This window comes from Nanorana parkeri, unplaced genomic scaffold, assembly GCF_000935625.1.
Source record: "Nanorana parkeri isolate BGI_ZX_2015 unplaced genomic scaffold, ASM93562v1 scaffold351, whole genome shotgun sequence".
In the NCBI taxonomy this organism is placed as follows: domain Eukaryota; kingdom Metazoa; phylum Chordata; class Amphibia; order Anura; family Dicroglossidae; genus Nanorana; species Nanorana parkeri.
In genome coordinates, this window is record NW_017306619.1 from 781,820 (window position 1) to 809,405 (window position 27,586).

Genomic DNA, 27,586 nt, shown 5'->3' on the forward strand with positions numbered 1-27,586 from the left:
AAGTCAACAAGGGTGAGTAGGTTTGAATGGAATGTTATCATGACCACATGACATTCAGAAGGTGTAGAAGAACACCCTTTCCTCGCCATTTGTTTGAATGTTTAAGTTGCACAAAATGTTATAACATTTAATTTTTCAGTTTTAATATCATTATTACATACAACATGACCAGTGTTTAGAAAGGTGAGAGGTGTTTAGAAAGGTGACCAGTGCTTAGAAAGGTGACCAGTGTTTAGAAGGTGACCGGTGTTTAGAAAGGTGACCGGTGCTTAGAAAGGTGACCGGCGTTTAGAAGGGTTGACCTCTGTTTAGAAAGGTGACTGGTGTTTAGAAAGGTGTCCGGTGTTTAGAAAGGTGACCGCTGTTTAGAAAGGTGACTGGTGTTTAGAAAGGTGACCGGTGTTTAGAAAGGTGACCGGTGTTTAGAAAGGTGACCTGTGTTTAGAAAGGTAACAGGTGTTTAGAAAGGTGACCTGTGTTTAGAAAGGTGACCGGTGTTTAGAAAGGTGACCTGTGTTTAGAAAGGTGACCTGTGTTTAGAAAGGTAACCGGTGTTTAGAAAGGTGACCTGTGTTTAGAAAGGGAACCGGTGTTTAGAAAGGTGACCGGTGTTTAGAAAATCACAAACAGTTAGCATTCCCCCGAAGCTCCGGAGCTGTTTAATTTTTTTTAGAGCTTTAAGATACAATTAGTACAAATGCTGCCCGACGTCAGACATGTTAAGAAAACCACAGGGATGATGTAGTTGATACTCTGCTGTTTTACATTTCCCTAAATCAAATACAATGCAAAAATGCATAAAAAAAGAAAGAAAAGATGCAATATTAGAACTGCATAATACACAAAAAATAGCGTTGAAAATTCTTGACGTTTAGCACAAGAATTTTACGGGATTTTGTTTTTTTTTGTTTAATAAAATGTTTTTTTTTTGCAGTAGAAGGGCCGATGAAATCTACTTTGTGTAACCCGCATGGCTGGAAAGGCTGAAGATCTGTGCAGGAGGACAACAGAGACCCTTATCGCTTTTTTACGCGCTTACTAAACTTACTATTCAGTTTATTTAAGAGGCTAGTGTTTCCACTCATAAAGAATACCTGTATTTACAGTACAGTATATATATATAGAGATAGATAGATAGATAGATAGATAGATAGATAGATAGATAGATAGATAGATAGATAGATAGATAGATAGATAGGTAGGTAGGTAGGTAGATAGATAGATAGATAGATAGATAGATAGATAGATAGATAGATAGATAGATAGATAGATAGATTAACTTAATTGTCGGGAGCCGCGGCTCCTGATATTAATGCGCCGGCCGAAAATGAGGAAATAGTCCTCTCTCCCCGGGCCTTATCACTTTATCGGAGAGGCCGGGAGAGAGGGGACAGTTTGACATTATGAGGTTCCCACAGGCTGAACCACAAATTCCCCCTCTAGTTCTCTCTAATGCAGATGGGCCGGTCTATGCAGACATGACACCGCGACCCACTGCAGAGGGTGTCGCGACCCACGAGTTGAGAACCGATGATATATATTATACAGTATACTGTAGAACAGTATTTATGAAATGTGCTCAATATTTTACAGTTTGTGAAGACCCAAAGCAATGGTTTTTACCCTAAATCCAGGCTCCCTGCAGTGTCATGAGATAAGTGTTAGGAGCCTTATCCTTCATTTCTTCCTGATAAGACCAGAGCACAAACAATTTGGATGAGCATATCTGCCTGGGTTCGGTTCATGAAGCTTCTCAAATCTTGGTCAAAGATCAAAGATTGTGAATTCTATTGGGGAGGGGGCAAATCTTGTTATGCGATTCTGCTAATTTGTAGAGCTCATAAGCAAGCTATTTTGGAACATAAGGTTTGGAATGCTGGGCACTGTCATGGGAGAGATGTACCATTGGCAAAATAAAAACACATTAACAATAAACTCCCTAGTGGGGAGCACCTCCTCAATTCCTAGCAGAGTACTCAGGTTCCAGTGGGGTGGTCCCCCTGTGTCCTTGGATCCCTCCAGCTGTTCGCCATTTTAACCTTGACTATAGTGAGAAGGATTATGTTCATGAGAATAATTGCAAGTAGCCATTTGTGTTCTGAACTGTTACTGAATTAGTGATCCTCCGCTAGACTCTCTGTTGCTACGGAGTCTTATAGAAACTTTGCTGTGCAGCCACATGTTACCCTGATTGAGCCACAAGAACATTGCTGTGAAGAGTCAATGTTTGTACAGCTTTCATAATCTGTTTTGTATTATTCTGTGGTGTATGCGTGCACTTTGCTATTACGACCCTGTTTTGCGCTATTAATTCTAACTTTGCACTTATTTAATAAACTGCAACTTACAGTTAAAGGAGAACTATGCGGTCAGTGTTTTTCCCCATAGTTCTCCTCAGTGTCACGGGAGGACATAAACTAGCGTCCTCCCGTGACCCAAAGCTCAGTATACTGAGACCCTCCGCAGCCGGGACGAATCCCGACATTACTGTCTGGATCCACCCAGCTGCGCGATTGACAGCTGGCTCTGCCCATCTAGAGGCAGAGCCAGCTGTGCCCGCCCCCTCCCTGTCCGTTCCGCCAGTCAGCGCTGGAGGAGCAGAGCCGGAAGGGGGGAATAGGTGCAGGGAGTCGTGAGTGACAGTCAAGGCTCTCTGCAGGGACAGGATCGGGAAGTGAGCGAGCGACGGTATGTGTTCGCTCACTTCCCGATCTACTGAGCCGACCTGTGACAGTTTCATTGTCACGCGTCGTCTCGAACAATAAGGATGAGTGATTTTCACTCACCTCATAGTTCTCCTTTAAAAGAAAAATAAATAAATAAACTCCCTACACAGAACTGTTGGCTCTCTCGGACAGCTCCAACACACAATGACAATATGGCTACGGTGAGCCTACCTTTGTATAGGGCAGTGGTTCTCAACCTGTGGGTCGGGACCCCCTCGGGGGTCGAATGACAATTTGCCAGGGGTCGCTTAGTGGCTCTCGGCCGCCGGGAGAGAGACACTTTTTCCTGGAAAGGTCGGGACCTTTCTCTGCTCTGTTTTTTTTTTTGAAAATCGGGGGACGCCGTAAGTCAGAAAAAAATAAAAAACCCACCATAGGAATGCATAGCTAGATTCCTATTGGCTATTTCACTTTGAAAAAGCCAATAGCAAAATAGCTATTGCACCCGCCCTCTGATGCTGCCAATCAGCAGAGGGGGACCTGAAGTTCTCCATCAGGTCCCCTTCTAGTAATTGACAGCAGCAGAGGGCGGGTGCAATATGTATGGATTCAAGCAAAACAATATGTAAAACACACCTCTAGCTATGCATTCCATTTTCCCGGTCCGCAGCTGCAGAGATCGGGAAATGTCTCAGTGCCTGTGATTGGCGCTGCGCGCTGTCAGCTTCCTGGCGGGCTCGGCACGTGAAGCTGCGAACACGCCCGAGCCCATCCCTACCAGTGACAGTACTGCGGAGTATGTACCTCATACGTTATATAGCCACACACTTTAAATCCAATTCTTCTAGTTCCAGCTGCAGAGCCCGGTCCTGTCTTTGCCTATAGCAGTGGTTCTCAACCTGTGGGGTCGCTGTGCAAGGTGAGAGTCCTCCTCAGCTCTCTCCTAGCGCAGCAGTGTCAGTTCTCCTGCCACGCCTCCAGATGTCGCTGCAGCAGCCGCGTCATCCCTAAATTTTACCTTTGGGGGTCACCACAACTTGGCAAATGTTACCAAGGGGTCCCGGCCCTAGAAAGGTTGAGAACCACTGGTATAGGGGAAGGAAGGGGGCAGGATCATCCAGGATACTTCAAATTATTGGCTCTCCTGACCAGAAAAAAAGGCTATGTACTGCATTATAGGTTGTTCCTGCATTATAGGTTGTTGCTTATTTCTGGCGGCCCTAAATTTGTGATTCTTGAAGTTTGCAAATCCCAGACATTCGTCCAGCACCCATCATAGCAGCAAACCCAAACCTCATTCCCTAACAGACAGCGAGAGCTGTAGAAGGAGCAGATAGCACAAGACCTTTACAATAGGACATCAAAGGGTATAGAGGTTTGCCAGCTTAACTCCATTGAGTCCCCCCTCCCTCTCACTCCCATCTACATGAAACGTTTCCTCTAATTTCTTCACATCTCCACAGACATTCCACCAACGAGAATATGACATTACCGGTTACTGTCACCGCAGCCGTTGTCTGTTGGTCCCCGCAGATACAAGAGTACTTTCCAGCGTCGTCCAGCACCAGGTCCCGTATAACCAGCTCTGACGTGGAACCTTCCTGACGTGTCTTGTACTTCTTGCTTTGCTTTACGACTTTGTCATCCTTCTTCCACTCTACTTGAGTGTCGGGCTTGTTGAGTTCACAGCACAGAGTCACCGATTCCCCTTCAGTGGCCTGCTGGTGGGTGAGCTCCTGGGTGAAGTGGGCTGGAGGCTCTATGGGAAGAATATTACAAACATAGCATGATATACAACGAAACATCATGAGAAGTCCTGAACAGAAGAAAATATTGACACGCTTGCATCTATAGTTTCTAACATGTGGCATGTAAAAAAAGCACATGCACGAAAAGGGGTAATCAATCATAGAGATTTTGACTATGGTACATAGGAGGTTTAATCCCTTAAAGCAGAAGTAAACCCATTAAAATGTCATACAAGCTTGAACATTTATTATAATTTCCAAAGCTGTTTCAACCTTTTTCAAATCTGCAGCTTTCATTAAAATAATCCCCGTCGATCCAGATATGAAAAGCCTTGCTCAGACACTTCCTGTTATGGGGTGACAACTGTCTCCCAATTGTGCCTCTTAGTTGTCACCCTATCACATGCATCCCTGGTGGAGACTACAAGTGGCCATGCTTAATAAATGAGAATGGCCTTAGCACATACAAGCAATACAAAGGCAGCTAAAATATGCCCATAAACAGGGTACAATCCTAGATACACCCACATATGAAACAAATATAGAACCTATAGAGGATTAGCACACCTTTTGAAATTCATAATACATTTAATGACAGCTAACAAAGCCAATTAGCATATAAGTAACCCAGGGGAATTGTAAAATCAGGTAGGTAGACAATTAAAGACCTGCGGGTTTCTGCTGAAGTAGGTGGCAACCCCAAAAGATCCCTGGGACCTCCTGCTTTGGCTGTATGTTGGCTTTAGGTAACTGCCTTTGCATGTATTTGTTTTATATGCGTCATTTATTGTCGATGTACCTGACTGTATAGTTTCATTGGGTTATTCCTTGTACACTATATAGATGCTTGTTTAGGTACTTTTTAACTCTCTCATTCCATGCAAACATGCATTTGATAAGGTGTGCTAGTCCTATATAGTTTCTCTAAAAGCGGCCATGCTGACACACATTGCCCCGGCTTGGTGCACTGTTGTCATCGTTATCAGGAAGCCATTTCAGACCAATGATATGCAGCCTGCAATGGAGTGTGTGCATGAAGGAAGTCTCTGAAGCAGGCTGGAGATCAGTGGGACTGAGATGGAAAAAAAAGTACTGAAAACAGTATTTTATATAAAAATTTAGACCCCCAAATTCAAGTTCAAGGCTTCCTTACCCCGAACCTTGACCCGTGCGGCAGTCTGCTGGTCTCCGGTATCACAGGTGTAGCTTCCGGAATCCTCTGCTCCTACGTGATGAATCACAAGCTCCACTACGGTTCCCTTTTGTCTGAGCTCATACTTGTCATTGGCTTGAAGGTCTGTGATGCCCTTCTTCCAGACCACGTGTGCATCAGCCTTGGTGATTTCACAGGAAAGAGTGACCGATGAGTCCTCTTCTGCCTCGCAATCCTGCAGGTCTTGCTTAAAGCGGACGGGAAGCGCTAGGAAAGAACAGGTCAAGGGAAGAGCTACCTTTTATTAGGTTCAAAGTGTCAACGCCACAACAAAAAAAAATTCAGTCCCAAATTATCCAATATCCTATTGGCGTCACTTTATTATATATATGTCCTAAGTAGCCAACAAGTGAATGTTTGGTGGCAGAGACTATTGACCTTGAAGGGTTTTCACACCCCAGAGTCTATAGACTTTACAAGGAATGGTGTGAAAATGAAGATACAACATACAGTGAGTCTGAGTTCTCTGTATTAACCAAATTTGGTAACAAGAGAGATCAGGGAAGATTATATTCATTGTAGTTATAACGAAGAATTCCAAGCAAGAACATATAAATATGGAAGCGGCTTGGATAAGTTGTAAAATTTCTTCAACATTACAGAACAAGCCCAGTTGAATGTGACTACTATTAGCTATACCAAGACCGGGATAAATGAGAACCTTCACCGACACCTTGAAAAAAACCTTTTATTCTATATATTCTCCAAAAAGTACAGAAAAAAGTTCCAGAAGGAGTGGGAAAGCCATTATGGTAAAGTACTAGAGCAATTTAGTGCTTTCATCTGCAGAGGTTGCTAGAACCCAGTATCTTCAACCTATGATGGAGATTGTGGACAATTTATCAGTCTCCACAATGACCTTTTTGATGGCTTTCTAATCACACTTGATGCTTGCAGAGGTCTAGGGGCTAGGTGTCTTCAGAAGAGATCTAGTGTTGGTGGGATACTGAAGGTGGAATTGTGGGTCTCCAAACCAAAAAACCCTGGTGCCCAGAAGGAACGGGTAATTAGAGGTCATCTCAGAATGGGTACAAAGTCGAAGAGGTATAAAAATGGTTACAACACCACCAGCAACACTTTTTGTGCATATGGCCACATCTTCAGGCAAGGTTTAACACAAAACTGGTGTAAGCTGCGTTAATGTTTTCAGTGTCAGTAGATTCTAATTACCCGCTCCTTCTGGGGGCATTATTTGTTTGAAGGCCCACAATTCCACCTCCAACAAAAACCTTTTAACCCTATGCATCCTCTCAGAGGTCATAGAATCATTTTGTAATTCAGTTACTTCAGATCTGGCTTAAGATAAAGTTGCTTTAAGCCAATAGAATCTTGGAAGTCTTTCAGTGTCTTCTCTGTAAGCTAATAAGAAGGAGGACATGGGTTCAAAGAGACATTAGGATGGGCATCAAGAAGTATTTAATTGCTGGCTAGAATACTTCTCATTGCTGAAAGTGATACAGTCTATTCATTTTTGGGTTAGAATTGAGAATGATTTCTCCAAGTCATATCAACTACAGGAAAAGGAAGTTTTCGGTGCATAATTACAGAGTTCACTCTTCTTTACTGAGGCTCAATCTCAAGAATCCCACCTTTGTGATGCATTATGGGAGCTAACATCAAGAGCTTAGCAAGACTACATGTTCCTTTGAGGTGTAAACCTTGATTTGTACTTTTATAATGTTATGTGTTTTCGATAAAGTGCTAGCCATAGTGTACAAGAACAGGCATGGTAACATTTTTAGACTTCTATGATTTGGTGGATGATTTCTGGAGTTGCACTCATAAAAAAACAAACTTGAAGGTCCAATGACAGTAAAAAGTGCTTCGTCTTGTTCTTACCAGTTACAGTCACATGGGATGAGCTCCTCTGCTCTGCGGTGTCACACGTGTAGTCACCAGAATCTTCTGGTTTTGCATTCAGGATGAGAAGCTCCACCACGGTGCCTTGTTGCTTGATTTGGTACTTCTCACCACTCACCAAAACCTGGTCATCCTTCGTCCATTTGACGGGGGCTCCGGCCTTGCTGAGTTCACAATGTAGCTTCACCGTGCTGCCTTCTTTGGCCTTCTCGTTGCGGAGGCCTCGTTTGAACAAGACCTGAACAGCTGCAGAGAAAGGAACATCATTCATTTGGATCCTTTACAGAGGGTGGAAACCTTTTGGCTCTGTTTCTGTCCATTACTGATACTGATCAGAAAACATTAATGTGCTGTTATCCTGTAAGCGGTCCTTCAGGTTCTTAAAGTGGACCTAGCAACATATATATATCAGTAACGTGCGGTGCCTTCCGTGCTGGCTGAGGCATGCCCCCAGCACGCCTAAGTGCCGCCCCATCCCACCAAAGCCCCACCCCCAACTCGGTAACCAAGCTATGTGTGGAGGAGGGAGGGAGGAGACAGGGAGGAGCCTTCCTGTCCCTCACTTGCACGTCACTGGTCAGGGCATCAAGATCGATAACCTCAGTAGGTTTTTTCTTTTTATTGATTAGACAGCTTGAACCAATGCCGTTGGTCCAAACCATCTACAGAGCTCACGCCTCTAACACAGAGTAGAGGCTGTGACAGCTCTTGCCTCACTATGTTAGGTTACACAAGCAGCGGGGAAGCCGGCTGCTGTGTAACCTAACTAGCTGTCAAAAGCCGGATGCAGCGCCGTCTGTAATTAATAGGCGGTGCTCCGTCCATGACAGGATACACCGCGGAGAGGATTTCCTTGCTCTGTAACCTGATAGAAGCCGATCTGAATGGAGAAAAAGCTGTCAGCTTCACACTTGAAGCTGACAGCTTTTTCCTCCATAATACTAGGTGAAGCTCTGCCTCCCCTGACCGCACGTCCCTGATATATATCTTATGTTAAAGCTAAATTCCAGGCAGGTATAAAAGACACAAATTAATGCAGCTCCGTATTCATGAATACATCCTGAACTGTATTTTTTAAATTAAGACATATTGAATATAAAAATTGTTCCATCACGCAAAAACAATTTGAATTTTTAATTTTTTTATACCTTTTTGGAATATTTTTAATTATGCATTTTTTTAATTTTATTGTATTATTATATTTTATTATTATATTTATTATTTTATTTGTAATTAAAATGGTAAGTTTTTTTTAAATAAAAATTCTAAATGTTTTTGTGTGATGGAACCTAAAAACTCCTATTTTACATGTTCAATATGTCTTCATTTCTAATAGAGCTGTGGCGCTGTAATAATACATCAACCCAGACCACTTTATGACTTGTATAATTGTATTTATTAAATGCAAACAGTATAAGTTACCTAATTTGACTTGATTTTAGCCTCTTGGAGCCCTATACAGCAGAGGTCAGGCTGCAAGAGGGAGAGGCAGGACAAGAGTCAATCTGTTGTGCTGCAGTGCATGGAGCATGTTGATGGGAGAAAAAGGCAGCGTGACAAAGACATGAGCTCATCAGTGTGCTGCTTCTCATTTCCCAGTTCAGTCAAAGGTTGGTGGCTAGTTCACACCGTGCATTCCAGGCCGATTGGTGCCGGAACGCACTGGAACGCATTCTGGCCAGCTCACTTTGTTTTGGGGTGGGAGGGGGCGTGACAGTCCATTTAACTCAATGGCACTGCAGCCACGCCCTCCGGCTGCAATGCGATTGGCTGCATGGGAACGCGTGGCACATCAGGGCCTGCGTTCCAGTCCGATGTAGTCAGAAAAAATTATGCGTGCACTACTTTTTCTGACTGCACCAGCCGGAACGCAGGCACTAATGTGTCATGTGTTCCCATGTGGCCGATCGCATTGGGGCCGAAGGGCATGGCTGCGGTGCTATTGAGTTCAATGCAGTGCCACGCCTCCTCCTGCCCCAAAACAAAGTGAGCCAGGTGGAATGCACTGAGGATGGTGTTAACTAGCCCTAAGTCTTATTAGGCTGCAGTAGGTCTCCTTCCCCACCACATAGGGATGTGCTGTGCTGTGTAAATCTCAGAACTGGATGGTCTCAAATACAAATCTTCTAATGTGGACACCTGTTCTTCTGACAACTGTTCAAGATGGGATGTTCCCTCACTTTGGAGAGATTTGTTCTGCACAGGAGGAAATGCCAACGCAGAGATGCACCCTCTCTTTTTGTGTTGGTGGCCAATGTTTCCGGAAACAGAGAGTGAGAGGAAACCAGAAATTGTCACTGAATCAAAATTAAAGGGGAAATCTTCCAATGTGGACACCTGTTCTGGTGACAACTGTTCAAGATTTCCCTCACTTTGAAGAGATTTCGTCCCGCACAAGAAGTGAAGGCAAATCTCATCAACCTAGGTGCCCAAAAACCCAATGGAGGTTCCAACCATTCCTAAGCCTATCGAAACCAAAAAAACTAAAAAAATGTTTTAGCTTAGATATACTTTATGGTTGCATTTCAGTTCAGAGTGAATTCCCCTTTAATTCCCCTACATACTCAGAATTAATTTTTGAAATGAATATTTGTGGATATAGTGTTTTAATTAGAAATTAATTTAACGAACCTTTCACTGTTAAGGTGGCAGAAGATTTTAGCTCTCCGGTTTCGCAGGTGTAGGTTCCAGAGTCTTCTTGGGTCAGGTTATGGACAAGTAACTCCACCCTGCGGTCTTTTGCCTTCATCTTGTACTTGCTGCTGGACGTCAGCAGCTTGCTGTCCTTCTTCCACTGCACCTGGGCTTTCTCATTGGACAGCTCGCAAAAAAGAATCGCTGTTTCACCTTCCGCGACCTCTGCACTTTGTACTTCACGCTTGAAGTAAGCCTGAACCTCTGAAACATGAAAAAGATCAAATGTTACAGAAGAAAAGCAGAGGAAACACAGGAACATTACTGAGCTGAAGATGATGATTGAAGAGGGTGAGGTACATACAGACCTCAGAACAGAGCCGTAGCTGGCTCCTTTTGCGGCCGAGGCAAGAACAGAAAATTGTGCCCTCCAACAGACGTGTGCGGTATGCAACGTCATGCACATGCCTCCAGGATGGCGGCCCGAATGCGCAGAGAACTAAAATTGCATAAAAAAATGTTTTGCTTGACGAAACTAATGACATTTTTTTTCGTTTCCATTAATTTCGTCCAAAACAAATTTTTAGTCTTTGCACATGTTTAGCAATATGCGTGCATGAGTGTAGCCAATGGCGCCCTGCGCTCACCATGGCAACAGGGCGGAGGTGCGCAACCAGCCCAGCCCTGGCTGCGCCCCCCTCTCAGCTGCACCTGAGTCGAGTGCCTCACTCGCCCCATGGTAGCTCCCCATGGTAGCTACAGCCCTGCCTCAGAAGATCAGAGTTGTAATGCGAAGGGGCAACTTTTTTTACATCTCAAAATAAATAATTTTGGAAAATTGAAAGGTCACATAAATGGGATAGTCCTCTTTATTCTTAATGTCTTTAAAGTCTGCTTCTCCCATCAGTGGAAAGCAGGAGTCACCAGCACTCTGTAAATATCTTTGATGTCCATTTAATCGGACCAATCGTCAATTGTCATGTACAAAATAGCGACGTTTCGGGACCGCACAGGATCCCTTCATCAGGGCGACAATGTACAATGTCACCCTGATGAAGGGATCCTGTGCGGTCCCGAAACGTCGTTATTTTGTACATGACAATTGGTCCGATTAAATGGACATCAAAGATTTTTACAGAGTGCTGGTGACTCCTGCTTTCCACTGTTTGTTGCACGGTGCCATCCGTGATTGTCACTGCGAACACCACTACAAGTACTTGGGCCGGGAACACTGTGAGGAGTGCAGAGGGACCTACTATTTTCTATGTTTATCCCATCATACATAATATGGTTGCTCTCTCATTGTATCAAACACCTAAAATAACAATGGCTCTATATATGGTTTCAGCAAGGACAACAGAAAAGTCATAAATATCAAACCAAAGAAACCAAAAAACATGAGAATTGTCGTTTTCTCCATTAATTTCTACACTTGGACTAACACTTTTGGACGCTATTTTCTACTCTCGGTCAAGTCGGAAAGATATAAGAGTGACTGTAGACACTGCCTCCCCAATCCACACTCGGCAGGCCAGTACAACACTCAGTTCAGGATTGTCCATTTAAAATTAGCATAGGGGTGATAAGAAGGACTTCCAACCATCAGAAGTGCTTATCTGTAAAAAGTAAGTCAAGGCAACTGGACTTGCTGTATTTTTCTTGAAGACATTTCACTGGTCATCCAACCGGCTTTCTCAATTCAGAATGACTTGTACAAAAATTCTCTGGGAATAAATACGGTGAATGTCGCTCCAATCCACATAATCTGTTAGTGGCAACCAGGTGTTGATTGCATTTGCATAATTGGAGTCCAGGAGGTGTTAAAACAGCATTGTAGGTGGCAGACAATTTCACTTGGGTGTTCTTTCTATTAGTACTGAGCCAACACACAACATAAAATGGATTATAACAACAAATGGCAGAAAAAAAATCAACATTAAGAGCAAGAAAACTAATGCAATAATTAAAAGTAACGTATCCATTAAAACTAATGCCTTTCTCTATTGATAAAGAAATACAGTGTATGTGACTATCCAATGGCCTTTTAACAGCCCGGTGGCATATTTTTACATAAGAGGCTTAACTGTATTTAACGACAAGTAGACGATTTGTAAGAACATTGAAAACTGCCATTTTTTTTTAGATTTGTCAAGAGTTTCATGCATACTTGAATGAAAGAAAGTTGTTAAATGAAGATGAAGAGACTTGATGCGGAAGTTACAGGGAGAAAATGCATACTCTAGATGTAGTTTAGTTTCTGGGACACAAGATTAGTTAATCAGTCCGGGTTCTTCTTTTCCCAGGAGGCAAACCAACACGCCATCTAAATGTGCATAGCAGCAGATTCGAGTAAGAACTTAACAGAAAATGCAACATGGGACCTTCCAATTTTAGGGGAAAAGGGAACTGGATGTCCTCAAACATTTTCTAGATCTCCACAGCAGCAGTGAGGTAATACATTCTTCATAAATGCAACCAAAATATACAGTATATTGCCAAAAGTATTCGGGCGCTGGCCTTTACACGCACATGAACTTTTATGGCATCCCAGTCTTAGTCCGTAGGGTTTAATATTGGGTTGGCTCCGTCCTTTGCAGCTATAACAGCTTCAACTCTTCTGGGAAGGCGTCCACAAGGTTTAGGAGTGTGTCTATGGGAATGTTGGACCATTTGTGAGGTCAGGTACTGATGTTGGGCAAGAAGGCCGGGCTCGCAGTCTCAGCTCTAATTCATCCCAAAGGTGTTCTATGGGGTTGAGGTCAGGACTCTGTGCGGCCAGTCAAGTTCCTCAACCCCAAACTTCCCCATCCATGTCTTTATGGACCTTGCTTGTGCACTGGTGCGCAGTCATGTTGGAACAGGAAGGGGCCGTCCCCAAACTCCTCCCACAAAGTTGGGAGCATGAAAATTACAAAATGAGTTATGAAGATACAAAAACATTGTCTTGCTTTTGGGTAAACAAAAAGATCTTCTTCATTCCATGGAGAGACAGAGAAATTCAAAAAGTCGATCATCTGTGTTTATTGGTATTCTTTGTTCATTTTTCAGTTCCAGACATGCAAAAATACAATGTATCTACGTTGTAGTCATGGTCTGGGCTGCTGACACCCAGCTATAACAAAAATAAAAAAAATTGTAGTTTTTGATCTGCTGATCTCTTGTTTTTTTACTTGAAAAGTTGCAATTATCTGCTGAGTTCCCACCAAGGTCAAGAATTAGTTCTAAATTAGATATAAAACATTCTTCTTGTCTTACCCTTCACAGCAAGAACTGTGCTACTCTTGCCAGTCCCTTGTTCGCAGACATATGTGCCACTGTCTTTGTTGGTTACATCACATATGACCAGCGTGTTCTCACATCCGGATCTAGTTATCTGATATTTTGAAGAACTACGAACCACTTTCCCATCTTTATACCAGGAAACAGACTCATTAGGTTTTGAGGTTCTGCAAGTAATTGTTGCACTTTCCCCCTGAGACACTTCCAAATCGGTGATGGAAGGTTTCTCTAGAATAACATGAAATTAACATTTCAGAAATTTTGTAAGATAGAATTTTCCGGCGGATGCACCAAATTCTAATTTTAAGATATGTCAGGACACTAAATTCCTTATTTTCGATAACAAAAAGCAATTTCAGAATTTCAATTCTAAATACTAACATTGTATATTTACTTTTTCTGAAGACATAATTCTTTTTGGATGCCTCTGTAAATTAAACTTTAGATATGAGGACATCTGTTTCATAACTGCCGGCAGAATCCACTTTGGATAATTAGGTTAAAAACAAATCCTGGATTTGACAAAGTCGTAAAAAGTTTTGGCAAGCAACATTTTGACACAGCAATTTTTTGAAGACATTTTGTAAATCTGAATATTTGTAAACAGTTAGCTGTATTAAATGTTTAACCCTTTCGCTGCCAAGCCCTCCGGAACATTTTTCAAATCAGCTGGCCAAGCCATTTTTGAATTTTCTGCAATTTTTTCCTATTGATTTGATTTTCAACTGCTGCGTTGCTAGCGTTTGTAAAAGACCCCCCAAACCATATATTTTCTGAAAGCGCAGGCCCGGTAGAATAAAAAGATGGTGATACTAAATTTGTAGGCCCTGCGATAATTGCACAAATGTTTCTCAAATTAATATTAAACCGATAAAAATACACAATTCAATTGTTAAAACACACCAAAATCAGTATCCGTGCACAAAAAAAAATATTTTTTGACTAAATCTAAAAGATAAAACTGTATTGAGTTAATGAGTGACAATCACTCGCCTCATAGTTCTCGTTTAAATGCTATCAGTTACATTGAAAAGAAGTGACGTTTACAAGCACAATTGGTGAAATTAAGTGATTTTTTTAGAATTTAGACTTTGCTCATCCTCTATTACATTGATCTAGACCATGCATTCGCCTGCCGTTACCTTTCACTAATAGTTTTACAGATGATTTTTGGTCACCAGCTTCAAATGTGACCACACCAGAGTCCTTGGCCCCCAGCTGCTTGAGCGAGAGCGTGTGGTAGCCCCCCGGAAGTGACTGAACTTCATTGATTTTGTTGGTATGTAACGGGGTTTTATCCAGGAACCAGTGCACTTTCCCATAATTTGCCGGAGAGATTCTACATTTAAAAGTTGCAATTTCCCCTTCGTAGACTTCAACATCTTCAAGATCTTCTACTACGAGAACCTTGTGGCCTAAAACGAATACAGAAGGTGAGAAATGGAGGTCCTGGAATGAGGCAGCCTGTGAGACTTGTGGATTTTCAGAAATTGGGTAATCTTCAAACCTCTTCATTATTCTCTCTGAAAAACTTTGACGTTCTCCTCAATTGTTACAGGAGGTGGAGACGTACAACAAAATCACACCATACAATAAGCCAGCCAGCACGAACATAGACATACATGTGACAATGTGAATTTGTGCGCTTTTGTTAAAGCAAAAATAGTTAATACAATTTAAAGAACGAGTCTTGGAGGAAGCAGATCTTGACATATGGACCATATGACTGGGCTGATAAATTTAGGCTATGAAGAGGGTTAAGGGATGTGGTGTGGGCACCTAGAGGGGAAAGATTTTACCTTGAAGGAAGAAGTTGGTCAGAAGAAGCAGATCTTGGTTGATTCCAAGAGGTTGGCTCTGGAGTACCCTTCTGCAGAGATCTGCAGAGCTGGAAAGTCCCGATCACCTACCCTCTTTGGTTGAGTTACTTTTGGGCAGGTTAGTTGTCATGGCCTCCAGGCAGGTAGTAGGTCTTTTGTGTTTACAAGAACAGAAAGGTGGTTTTGGTAAAGGCAGTATGTCGGATGGTATGAAGCCCTATTGCTTTGTTGGTTGTCATGGTGCCCCTAGGGCTCAGTTCCCAGGAAATTATTTGTGCATTAGCAAGAGGTCTTGAAGCTGTTGAGGTCCTCAAGATGATATGGTTTAGGTATGATTTCTTTAATGAACCAAAGGCCCCCTTCCTGGCTACTTCACAGTAAGCTAGTTAGATACAACCGTAAAATGTTAATATAATATTGGATTATTTTATGTTCAATAAAGAGGCTGCTATGGCCTGTTTGACCTAATGTCATGCAGTCTGGTGTATTTTTGTTGTTGTAGAGGCAGACAAGGGCATTAACGGTGAATCATTCAGTCGTAAACATTTAACCTGAGACAAAATGTTCATTATTTAAATGTTTTAGCACTTTCATGGTTATTTAGTAACAACTGGACATTCCACAACAAAACATTATCACTGCACACTATGAAAAAATGCATGCCCCACCGAATCTCAAATTCACCCGAATTATGGAATTAGTTTCAAGGGCATAAAGATGGGAATTTCAGGTATGTGACATGTTATGACATATGCAAATTCAGTAGTTTCAGTTGCTGTGACATCACATGCTTTTGCTATAATTACTGTAGGTCATTACCAATGGCTTATTATGACAATGTGGTCTTATGGGTGTAGCGCCCTCTGCTATGTCGCTACTAAATGTAGTGTATATCTGGACTGTAATCAGTCTGGATGCTGATTGCTCTGAGTTCTGCTGGATTCCCTGATTCTGGTGGATTGATTGTTTCCCCCTGTTGCTGGGTTGGGGACTCAGCATACAGTGTGGGAGGATCAATCATCAAACTGTGACTATGCATCTGACTCTGACCAATCCCTGAGCAGGCTGACTCAGACGTATGGCTGGAGGAAGGTGATAAATGTTTGGGGACACCTTCCAGAACTCTCTCTCTCCCCTGGGGCCCTCCCTGGGAGGAGCTCTGTGTGCTGCAGGATGCCTGGTCTAGGCCTCAGATGCTGGGGGGCCCAGAGACCTTAAATGCTACTGGAAAGGAACCTGATGGAAGCTGAGCTGGAGATGGAATCTGCTCATTGAAGAGTGTCGCAGAGGAGCTGATGAGAGTTACCGTCTGGACCCTGTAAGAGATCCCTCACCCTATTCTCAGGTAATATACTGAAGAGAAGCCAGTTGGTGAACTACAAGTCCTGTGACAGTTCTCCTTCAAAGTCCTGGACTATTCCTGGCTGTTCTCTGTGCTACTACATGTTACTGGTCAATCATATAGGACCGTTGTGCTACTGTTTCAAGCTGTTTCTAAGGGAGAAGACAGAGTCCTTTAAATTGTTACTCGGGTATCCTGCAACCCCAACCCTCTCTCCTAGTTGATCCTGTGCAATAAATGCTAAAAAGACCCTACGACTCAAGCCTGTTCTGTTCCAGAGTGTCAGTGTTGCTGGAGCTGAGAAAGAGGAGCCGGTGGCTGGCAAAACAGTTAGGAGAGCCCTAGTTCATATCCAGCGGCTCCTTCTGGGGCGAGCGCTACAGGGGCAACCCACAAATTTTACAAAAAAAATGCATCTAATGCTTTTTCTCAGTGGCTGCAAAACTACAGCTGGCTCAATTATCAACCATATCATTCAGTGCTTCTCGGAACCCCTGAATATTATAATTTTGTAGGACACTTTGAGTGCTTATTATACACAAAGCTGCATAGAATAATAACGTTTCATAAAAGAATAATAATCTGTGTATAGGCAGTGCTTGCTAGCCATGAGCCAATCCACTTACCTTTCACAGAGAGAGTTGCCTTAGTCTGGGCATCCCCAATATCACATATGTAGGTGTCGCTGTCACTCTTCTCCAGGTCGCTCACAGTCAGGCTGAGGACATTGCCTTTCTGAGTCATCTCGAATTTCTTAGAGGGCTTGAGTTCAGAAATGCCTTTCCTCCATTTTACAGTTGCAGCATGTTTCTCGGTCTCACAGGTGAATACGGCCTCCTCCCCTTCCTCGGCCTTGACCTCAGAGATCTCTTTGGTGAATCGGTTGGGTTTTTCTGTCGAAAAATAAATCGGGTGTAAATGTTATTCGCAAAATCTCACCTCACTTTTGTGTTTTGCATAAAATGTGGAACTAGAGATAAGCGGACTTTTGATAAGTTTGATCAGTTATTAGGGATGCACCGATACCAGTTCAGATACCAGTGCCGATACTTGGCATTTTCATGAGAACTACCAGGGATGCAGCGGTTGCAGCTGGGAACGGGCTCTGGCGCTCCACCACTGTCCTGAAATCATTAGTCTGTATTGTTTTAGAAAACCTGTCACATGACACTAAACAAAAATGTATCAGTACTTGTACTTGGACAAATGGTATCGGTGCATCCTTTATAAATGTTTATAAAAACAAAATCAAACATTAAAACAAAGATGTAGAAATCCCAGGAGCTCCGTGTGCTCCTTCCAATTGACAGCTGTCTCCTAACTTGAATTTTTCTCTACTCTAGTCTTGGAGCTCAAAAAGTATCTGTACTTGTACTTGTACCGAGTACGGTACTTGGTATCGGGGCATCCCTATCAGTTTTGCCTCAGATGAACTTTTAAAAAATTTGTGAACCTCCAAAAATTAGGAATTTCCATATTCTGGCTCCTCCAGTCTTAGTAAATTCCCCTAATTATGTTTTCACTGTATTGGCCCTATGACCAGTACTCCAGAATACACTCACTAAGTCCTAGGGGAGAACACATGTGTGATGTCATCTACCTGTGATCTGGACGGCGGCTTTGGTCTTGGAATCAGCAGTCTCACAGATGTATTCTCCGGCATCTTTGGATGATGCTTCATGGATGATCAGTCTGCTCTCCATCCCCTCTTGAAAGATCTCATATTTCTGGCTTCTCTTTACCACTTTGCCATCCTTGGTCCATTTAATGTTAGTCTCTTCTGCAGAAAACTCACACTTCAAGATGATGTCTTCTCCAGCACCAACAGTCTTATCTTCAAGAGGCTTTGTGATAACAGCTGGCTTTCCTGGAAGACACAGGATTGGGCGAGGATGAGGCGTGTAAAACTAAACATTGTCATTTTGTCTTGTTAGACAATACAAGATACAATATTTGCTAAGTATTTGGAGTCTACATTGTGAAAAAATTATCAAAAAATTGGAATGGGATAACAAAAATAAAATAATAATTTTGGTTCAGTGAGGGTTAAAGCCCAATTGACAGACAGCCAATGGATAGGGTGTAAAAGGTTTAGGACCACTGCCAGGTTTTATTCGGGAGACTTATTTGGGAGATTTCTCCTTAGTTTTTGTCTTTGTCAGACTGATTTCTCTACTTCCTAAGAATGCCATGTCCCACATTCACATCTGACAGGACCTAGGCAGGAGTGTCTCTGGATGGAGCCACAGGTATATTCTCGGGCCCACATTTTTCTTGTCAGTGGCCCCGTGGAGAGTAGATCCCTCTACCCCACCATCCCTCCCCCCCTCTTCTTAACCATAGATATCACCATGAACCTATTACCTTTTTTGCCCCGCCTGGCCAATCAGGAATCCAGGCGGCGTGTAATGACTCGCCGTCCAGATCCCTGATTGGTCAGGAAGCTGGCCAATCGGGAAGCCAGGCGGCGAGTTATGATCAGCCCCCTGGATTCCTGATTTGCCAGAAAGCCGGCTCCATGCTTCCTCGTCTTCCCGGCTAATCCGGAAGTTGGGCGGCGAGTCATTACATGCTGCCTGGCTTTCTTAATGGGATCTCCGGTATCGGCGAGTACTGAAAAAAAATATCGGTACTCGTACATGATACAGAAAAACCTAATCGGTGCATCCCTAAGTTTGTGTCGCCATTGGGAATATACAAAATTCCCAACCCTACCCACACTGCTATACAAGAAGTGAAGCGAAATCTCCCCAGTATTCACCAAGATGGCAATTAAAACCTGAGAGGCCATTTAAAGCCTATTGCACGCTAAATTTAATTTTGTCTTCCTTATTGCCGCATAAACATTTCACTTAATTGGTGACATTTCACCAAAATTTCCTGAATTTGTCAAAATTTCAAGGGAGAGAAAACTTTAATTCTACATCTTTACTTCTATTGAAAATAGAACATTTACAGGTTTTACGCTTCTACAGTAGGGATTGACTTAACATCCACTGTGTTTAAGCAGTAGTAGTGATCTGTAATGAGTTACTTACCTTTGACACTTAAGAAGGCCTTGGAAGATAAGTTTCGGACCGTGAAGACCACATCACCGGCATCACTGGCTTTCACCTCCTTGATGTTCAACGAGTATTTCCGGCCCTTATTGGACACCTCAAACCTCTGGTCATTCTCCACTTCCAGCCCGTTTACTGTCCAGTAGCATTCATCTATACTCTCGTGAGACAGGACACACTCGAACGTACAGCTCTCTCCTTCTTTCGCCTCAGTGCCCTTGAGGCGTTTTGTGATTCCGATATTGAGTTCTGTAAAAGAAAATTGCAATCGTGAAACAAACAGTAAAATTAAAATACTGGATGGGTCGTTTGCAGATTGCCATTTAATAAAGGGGAACACATCAACATCAGATAAATGGCTATAAGGCAGCATCTGTAGAAATTACTTCCTGTCAGCAAAAGAAACAAACCAAATTGAGTCCTTTTGTTGGGAAATTAAATCCTAGACTACCCCACATACACTATATTGCCCTGTGTGAACCCATTCCAAATGTGTTGGTTTAGGTGTTTACAGTGAAGGGTAATTTTATTACTACTACATAATACAAAGACATTTAAACAATCGTGCTCTTTCAACCATGTGGCAACAGTTTGGCGAAGGTCCTTTTCGATTCTAGCATGACTGCCCCCTGTGTACAAAGCCAACTACATATAGACATGGATGAGTGAGTTTGGGGTGGAGGAACTCAAGTGTCCTGCACAGAGCCATGACTTCAATCCTACTGAACACCTTTGGGATGAATTGTACCTGACCTCACAAATGTTCTTTTGGCTGAATTAAACCTTGATTGATAGTCAGGTCTTCTCATCTCAACATCATAACTAAAGATCTATATAGAGGAATCAGGACCTCCTCCCCCCTGCTGGGGATCCCTCTAGTGATAACTAAAGATCTATATAGAGGAATCAGGACCTCTTTCGCCCTGCTGGGGATCCCTCTAGTGATAATAAAGATCTATATAGAGGAATCAGGACCTCCTTCCTCCTGCTGGGGATCCCTCTAGAGATAACTAAAGATCTATACAGAGGAATCAGGACCTCCTTCCTCCTGCTGGGGATCCCTCTAGTGATGACTAAAGATCTATATAGAGGAATCAGGACCTCCTTCCTCTTGCTGGAGATCCTTCTAGCAATAACTGAAGATCTATATAGAGGAATCTGGGCCTCCGTCCTCCTGCTGGAGATCCCTCTAGTGATAATAAAGATCTATATAGAGGAATCAGGACCTCCTTCCTCCTGCTGGGGATACCTCTAGTGATAACTAAAGATCTATATAGAGGAATCAGGACCTCCTTCTTCCTGCTGGGGATCCCTCCAGTAATGTACCTCACAATTATTTTTCCTTTCTCCACTGCCAAACCAAAATGCTTGCTCATTTTGCAATCATCTGAATTTCTGCTCACTTAATAGTCACACATAAAGGACAAAGGATATGTTTGATACAGTACCTTGTACTCCAACTTTGGACCTGGCTACATCAGTTCCAATGTCACAGACGTACAGTCCAGCATCGGACTTGTTCAGGTTGTGGATAACAAGAGAGACCGTCTTCCCGGCCTGCATCTGTTGGTACTTGTCTCCTTTCGGCAGGACCTGGTCATCCTTCTTCCAGACTGGTGTGACGTTGGGTTTAGAGACTTCGCATTTTAACGTGATCATTCCTCGCTCATCGCCCACTGCATCATCCAACGATTTCATGAACACTGCCGGCTTTTCTACCGAGGATAAAGCCAACCCACAAAGCTCACTAACACAATAATAGTTGCTATGCAATGATATAAAACGGTTTACACATTATGCTTAAACATATTGCACTGCAAGTACAGAAAAATACCTGTTGGTCACTGCCAGAAATAGAATGGACTCCTAACATCCTGCAGTGCTGTCAGCCCAGCCCCATTCTCCCCTGCTGAACTACAGACCCCCCCCCCCTGCACTCTCCTATTTTATGGATATGAGGAGAGGGGGAAGAGGGAGTTCACTTGACTTCTGGCAGGATCAAGCCTTATTTTACAAGCCTGCTGTCTATTAACAGAGTCACAGACAGCAATAAAAATCAAATGACAGAAATGTCAAAACTAAAAGAAACAATTTGGTTGTATTTAGCATGAAATAGTTGATATTGGTATACATTTGTTCTAAATGACGCTTCAAACACCGTCCACTCACCTTTAACTTTGAGTTCTGCGTTGAGCGAGAGTTTTGCGGTCTTCAAGGCCACGGTGCCAGAGTCCTGGGCCGCCACCTGTTTTAGTGTCAGCGTGTGGCAGCACCCGATCTTCTTGATATCATTGTAGTTGTTTGTGTACAGCAGGGTGTTGTTCAGGAACCATTCCACTTCTTCATCATCATGAGAGAGCTCACAAGAGAAGACCGCGCTGCCCTCTTCATCTACTTCCACATTGGCCAGAGGCTTCAGGACCTTCACGTCACGAGCTACAGGAGAAATAGAGAAAGATTGAGAGAGGGAGAGGAAGAGAAAAGAGAGAGAGAAAGGATAGGAGAGAGAGAAGGAGAGAGGGGTAGGAAGAGAAAAGAGAGAGAGGATAGGAGAGAGAGAAGGAGAGAGGGGTAGGAAGAGAAAAGAGAGAGAGAATAGGAGAGAGAGAAGGAGAGAGGGGTAGGAAGAGAAAAGAGAGAGAGAGGATAGGAGAGAGAGAATGAGAGAGGGGTAGGAAGAGAAAAGAGAGAGAGGATAGGAGGGAGAGAAGGAGAGAGGGGTAGGAAGAAAAAAGAGAGAGAGGATAGGAGAGAGAGAAGGAGAGAGGTGTAGGAAGAGAAAAGAGAGAGAGGATAGGAGGGAGAGAAGGAGAGAGGGGTAGGAAGAGAAAAGAGAGAGAGAGAGAGAGGATAGGAGAGAGAGAAGGAGAGAGGGGTAGGAAGAGAAAAGAGAGAGAGGATAGGAGAGGAGAGAGAGAAGGAGAGAGCAAGAGGGAAGAGAGAGCGAGAAAGAGGGAGGAGAGAGGGAGAGATCGATAGAGAGAGGGAAAGCAAGAGAGAGTGTGAGAAAAAGAGGAGAAACAGAGAGGAGAGAAAGATGAGATAAAAGGAGAGGTGGGTGAAGGAGAGTGGCAGAGCGGAGAAAGAGATAGCGGAGAAAGAGGAGAGATAGAGAGATGGACTTTATAGCAAGTTTTTTTCTTGAACTCTGAACTTAAACATGTCTAAGGAGGTTAATGAAGTGTTGAACTTGGCCAACTTGTCTTCTATCTGTCTTCTATCTGTGGTCCCTTGCTAACTCACTAAGCGACCTTTATCCATACCTTGTACGTGAAGTGTTGCTGAAGTCTCAGTGCTTCCAGCTTTACAGGTATACACACCGGCATCTTCAGGGCTCACCCTTACAATTTTCAGCTCTGCCAGGTTCTTCTCCTGCATTAGTTTGTACCTCTCCGATGGCTCAATGACCGTCTTCCCTCTGTACCATTCCACAAACTTTGGAGGGGGTTTGAATTCGCAGGACAAGATGCATGTCTGACGCTCGTTGACGGTCTTGTCTTCAAGTTTTTGTGACACCTGAACAGGTATTTCTAAAACAAAGGCAGAGTGATTGTATTAGGGGTCCTGGTATTTTGTCGATTGGTTGATACAGAATATGGAATGATGTATACAGGCTCATTCAATGTTTAGACGTAAGAAGCAATGATAAAGCAGATTATGAATTAGTGCTTCCAAGAGCTCAGCGTAGGAGGGGTTATTTTCAGCACCAATATATCTGCACCAAGGTAAATTTGGTCTTTAAAGTGAACCAGACCCAACCTTAAATGATTTAAGGTAAGTACTGTGCTGCAATGCTGGTAACTTGAGGATATCAAGTATACAATATGGCCAAATGTTTGTGGAAACCTGACCATCACACCTATAGGAGCTTGTTGGACATCCCATTCAAAAACCAAGGGCATTAATATGGAGTTGGCATCTCCTTTGCAAATATAATATACTCCACTATTCTTGGGAAACTTTCTACAATATTTTGAAGTATGTTTATGGGAATTATTGCCCATTTGTGAGGTTAGGTAATGATGTTAGATGAGAAGACCTGACTCTCAAAGACCTTGACCTTCCAATGATGGGCTCTGTGCAGGCCAGTGGAGTTGCCACAAGGGATCAACACATCAGCACTGTTGTTACCTTAAAAACACTTTAAGGAACGTATGTAAGTGTGGTGGTCAGTTGTTCACAAACCTTTGGTCATGTAGCGTGTGTAATTTTTGGTTTGGCCCATAGCTCCACTTTAATTACTTTAATAAATGTATATCAGCACAAACGCTGGAGATCAAGTTACCTTTTACCACCAGATTTGCAGTCGATTTGGATTTTCCAATATGGAATTGAATTGCTCCAGTCATCTCTGGAGACGTTTTCCAAAAGATCAGACGGTGGACGGTTCCTTCTTGCTCGATCGCAACGTCTTTTCCATCATGAAGGACTTCGCCGCCTAGAATCCATTTTGCTGGCTTGATGGACACAATAGACGTCACGCATTCAAATGTGGCCTTCTCGGGTTGTGTCACCTCTACGTCGCTCAGTTCGTTTACAATGTTGATAGATTGTTCTTTAAAAAGATAAGAAGGAATAGTTATTTCCGAGTCATTCCGATCAACATGAGAATGAATAACTCTACAAATGCTTGCAGGTAACCCATTCAACCAATCCAGGGTTTCTGTCCAGTGTGGCAGTGTAAGCCAATGCCACGGTGTAGTTTGGCAACTGTGGCACCCAGGACTCTCAGCCAGAGGGGCTGAGAGGGTCCAGAGAGTAAACCATTATATAAGGAAGAACCTGGCCTTCCAGATTCCTCCAGGTTTTCAGAATTGTAACTGGGATCTGGAGATTTCTTAGAGCTCTGGGTGGGAGGAAATCTCCAGTCCTGGGGCAAGGTGTTGCTAATGAGCAGCCTGGGCTGATCAGGTGGCTGAGAGCAGCCTCATTGCGAATAAGAAGCCAGCCCAGAGCTCATTGTGTGAGAGTTGTGTGGGTGCAGGAGGCACAGAGCACAGCAGACTCAGGTGAGTGCTGGACACGTTGAACAGCCAGGGAAGGCTGGGAGAGGTCGGGAAGGTGGGTGACCCTAGGACCTGTGGGACACACTGCTGAGAGAGCAGAGTGAGGGCTCACGTGGGGTGAGCAGTGTGAGTTTCTTGGAGCTGTGGAAAGCTACAGAGCAAAACTAAAAGACTGTCCTTTATGTTGCTGCTAGAAACTGTCTTGTGCAACAGGGGAGGTCTACCCTGTGGAAGGAACGAGATGTTTGGTGTTTGCCCATAATAAAACTGCATTTTACTTGCAGCTCCTGTCTACAGTGGAGTGTCCTTGTTACACCAGGTATCGGTGTAGCAGCCACCTCACTGCTTAAACTTTCCCTCTACCATCAGTAAAGTCACCACTATAATCTAGTGTAAATCTTACACAGTCTCTTGCTAAGAGAGTGACTATAAGAGAAAGAGAATAAAGGACAGACTTGTACAGAGAGGTACTGCAGTACAATGCAGATGTCTGTATCTTATTGATGGGAATTCCGTTATAGTCAATAGACGCAATCGAGCATGTGCAACAACGTCTATCTCTCAGCTTGTAATAGAAAACACAAGTAGGGAATTTATTGAAACAGTGTACCAAATAAAAGCCTTTAATGTTCTTAAAAAACAAAGTAAAGATAATTAAGATAGGCAAACAGAGTTGATGTCAAGTAAACCAACCTATGCTGGCGTTGCTAAATTTGGGCTTCTAGCCTTTTATCGCCTCTGGTCATAAAAGGTTAAAGTGTACGTAAAGCAAAATGTTTTTTTTCAGTTTTGGATAGAGTAGGGAAGGCTTAAAACACCTTTCAGGTTATTTTTATGTCTGCGTGTATCCTGAAGATGCATGGAGACCAACAGGAAATGAGAAGAAACTCCCCGAACTGATTGGATTTCCCATCTAAGGGTCCCCACACACCTTACGATAATCGTACGATAATCCCTGGAAATCCCGTGATCGTACGATGATCGTAAGGTGTGTGGAAGCCGTGCGACCTCTACTACTGTAAGGTCGCACGACTTTAAACTTACGGACATGTTCGAAAACCCGCCGAGCATCGTACAATGTTCGGCGGGTTTGTGGCATGTCCGTGCGATAACAGCCGTACGGGCCGGTGTGCGCAAGCGCACACTGCCCGTTCGGCATTGCGGTCATCGGAAGCCCGCCCCTCAGGGGGCGTGGCTTGCGATCATCGCAAGTACGATCTGCCTATGCAACATAGGCAGGTCGTACGTTTTTTTAAGTACCTTACAACCATCGCAAGACAAAAGTCTTGCGATGGTTGTAAGGTGTGTGCCCAGCCTTAGACAGTTGTCACCAGAACATTTGTCCCCTTTGGAAGATTTACCTTCACATCTTGCCCTCTAGACAACTGTAAGGTTTAGGATTATCCCTTTGTTTCTGTCGCAGTGACAATTGACAAGAAACAGAGGGGTGAGTCTCTCCAACAGTGACATAAAAAAGAACCTTGGTGAAGAGTCTAACCCTACCACACTATCCAAGTTTTGCCTTTAATAATAAGTTGTGATTCTAAACATGTTTTTTTCCCCCGGAGGGCGACGATTGGGAGGAGAGTTAGAAGGGGGGAGGGTATATATAAATATATAAAGGAATGTTAATCAAATTTTTGCAGCCTTTTTGGGTGAGAAATAATTACTATATGAGATATAATGATACGCCCAATATATGTGTATATATAAGGACATGTATGTATATGTATGGGGATATATGTATATGTATAAGTATATGTGAAAAGGGCTGTTCTTATCTGTGTTGCTATTCATAAAACTAATAAAATCTTATTACATTAAAAAAAAAAAAAAATTTCCCCAAAAGGTAGAATTTTGCTTTAAGCATTCTAAAGGCGGAACAATACCAGACTACCAGATATTGATTTGGTCTTGTTTCTCAAGGAAACACAATGCCTTCACACTGACGACATTTTTTAGGAATTGAAAAGGTTTCTGGGTGGCCTACCACATGACAGTTCCCCCCAGCTCTTTGACCAGTCAAAGTAGCTCTACAAGCAAGTTACCTTCAATCAGCAACTGGGCGGAGGTCTTATCATCCCCGGCGTCACAGGTGTACGTGTCTTCATCCGGGAATTCCACCTCATTGATGATCAGTTTCCGGTACAAGCCCTCGCTGACAATCTCGTATCGATTGCCTGGCTGAATCTGTTTGTCCTTCTTGTACCACTTCACCTTGGCGTTGGCACGGGACACTTGGCACTCGAGGAATGCCCTATGCTTCTCTATGGCAATCTTATCCCGCAGGGGTTTGGTGATTTTGACAGGAAGTTCTGCAATCATAAATGGATACATTCAATGACAAAAGTGCAAGACCAAAGAATAAGTTCTGCATGTCCTACAGCTGATCTGGTCTAGATGGGTATGCTGTGTTAATGCCCTTTAGTCCTTGTACAAGTGTGCCGCCACAATGGGGCATAGAATATGTTATTACATTAATGTTAGTAGATAGTTTTATATAGATCGTTTTCTCTATACCATTTTCTATGGACGTTTTATATGTTAGTTCCTATGGTGCCATCTTGTGGCCTTTCGTGATAACACACCTGTTTTTCTGTAATCCTTTCCTCATGTGACGACACATTTCCTTCGTGTGCAATGCCCCACCCTTCTTCCTGAGTTCAGTACTTCCTGTGTCATGGCCACAGCTAACAGCCACATGTAACAAGGACACATGTACTCTGCACAGTACGCTAGGAAAGGCATCATCTTTTGACCGCACAATACTGAAACCGTTCATCTGTTGTTCCTATCATCTGCTGTAACCCTGATGTTAAGAATAAAGCAATCTTTTTGGATGAAACGGTATTGACGAGTTCAGCTATCTGACAAGGATTGTCCGCAGTGAGTATATCTGCTTATACAGGCCAGGCATAGAGGTCTCACAAGGGATAAATCGCTATCACAACAATCGGAG

At 43.1% G+C, this 27,586-nt stretch overlaps 1 protein-coding gene across 1 annotated transcript in view; it reads right to left on the reverse strand.

Annotated features, from left to right (window-relative positions):
* Window positions 1–27,586, reverse strand: part of OBSCN (obscurin, cytoskeletal calmodulin and titin-interacting RhoGEF) — a 233,575-nt gene that overhangs the window by 144,398 nt on the left and 61,591 nt on the right. The window contains exons 26-39 of the mRNA XM_018558648.1: window positions 26,676–26,942; window positions 23,907–24,176; window positions 22,885–23,151; window positions 21,791–22,057; window positions 21,070–21,336; window positions 19,601–19,870; window positions 18,163–18,429; window positions 17,189–17,455; window positions 14,543–14,815; window positions 13,377–13,628; window positions 10,119–10,385; window positions 7,467–7,733; window positions 5,568–5,834; window positions 4,159–4,425 (exon numbers count right to left, since the gene is read on the reverse strand). Of these exons, the coding sequence (XP_018414150.1) occupies window positions 4,159–4,425; window positions 5,568–5,834; window positions 7,467–7,733; window positions 10,119–10,385; window positions 13,377–13,628; window positions 14,543–14,815; window positions 17,189–17,455; window positions 18,163–18,429; window positions 19,601–19,870; window positions 21,070–21,336; window positions 21,791–22,057; window positions 22,885–23,151; window positions 23,907–24,176; window positions 26,676–26,942 (3,735 nt within the window). The remainder of the gene's footprint in view (window positions 1–4,158; window positions 4,426–5,567; window positions 5,835–7,466; window positions 7,734–10,118; window positions 10,386–13,376; window positions 13,629–14,542; window positions 14,816–17,188; window positions 17,456–18,162; window positions 18,430–19,600; window positions 19,871–21,069; window positions 21,337–21,790; window positions 22,058–22,884; window positions 23,152–23,906; window positions 24,177–26,675; window positions 26,943–27,586) is intronic.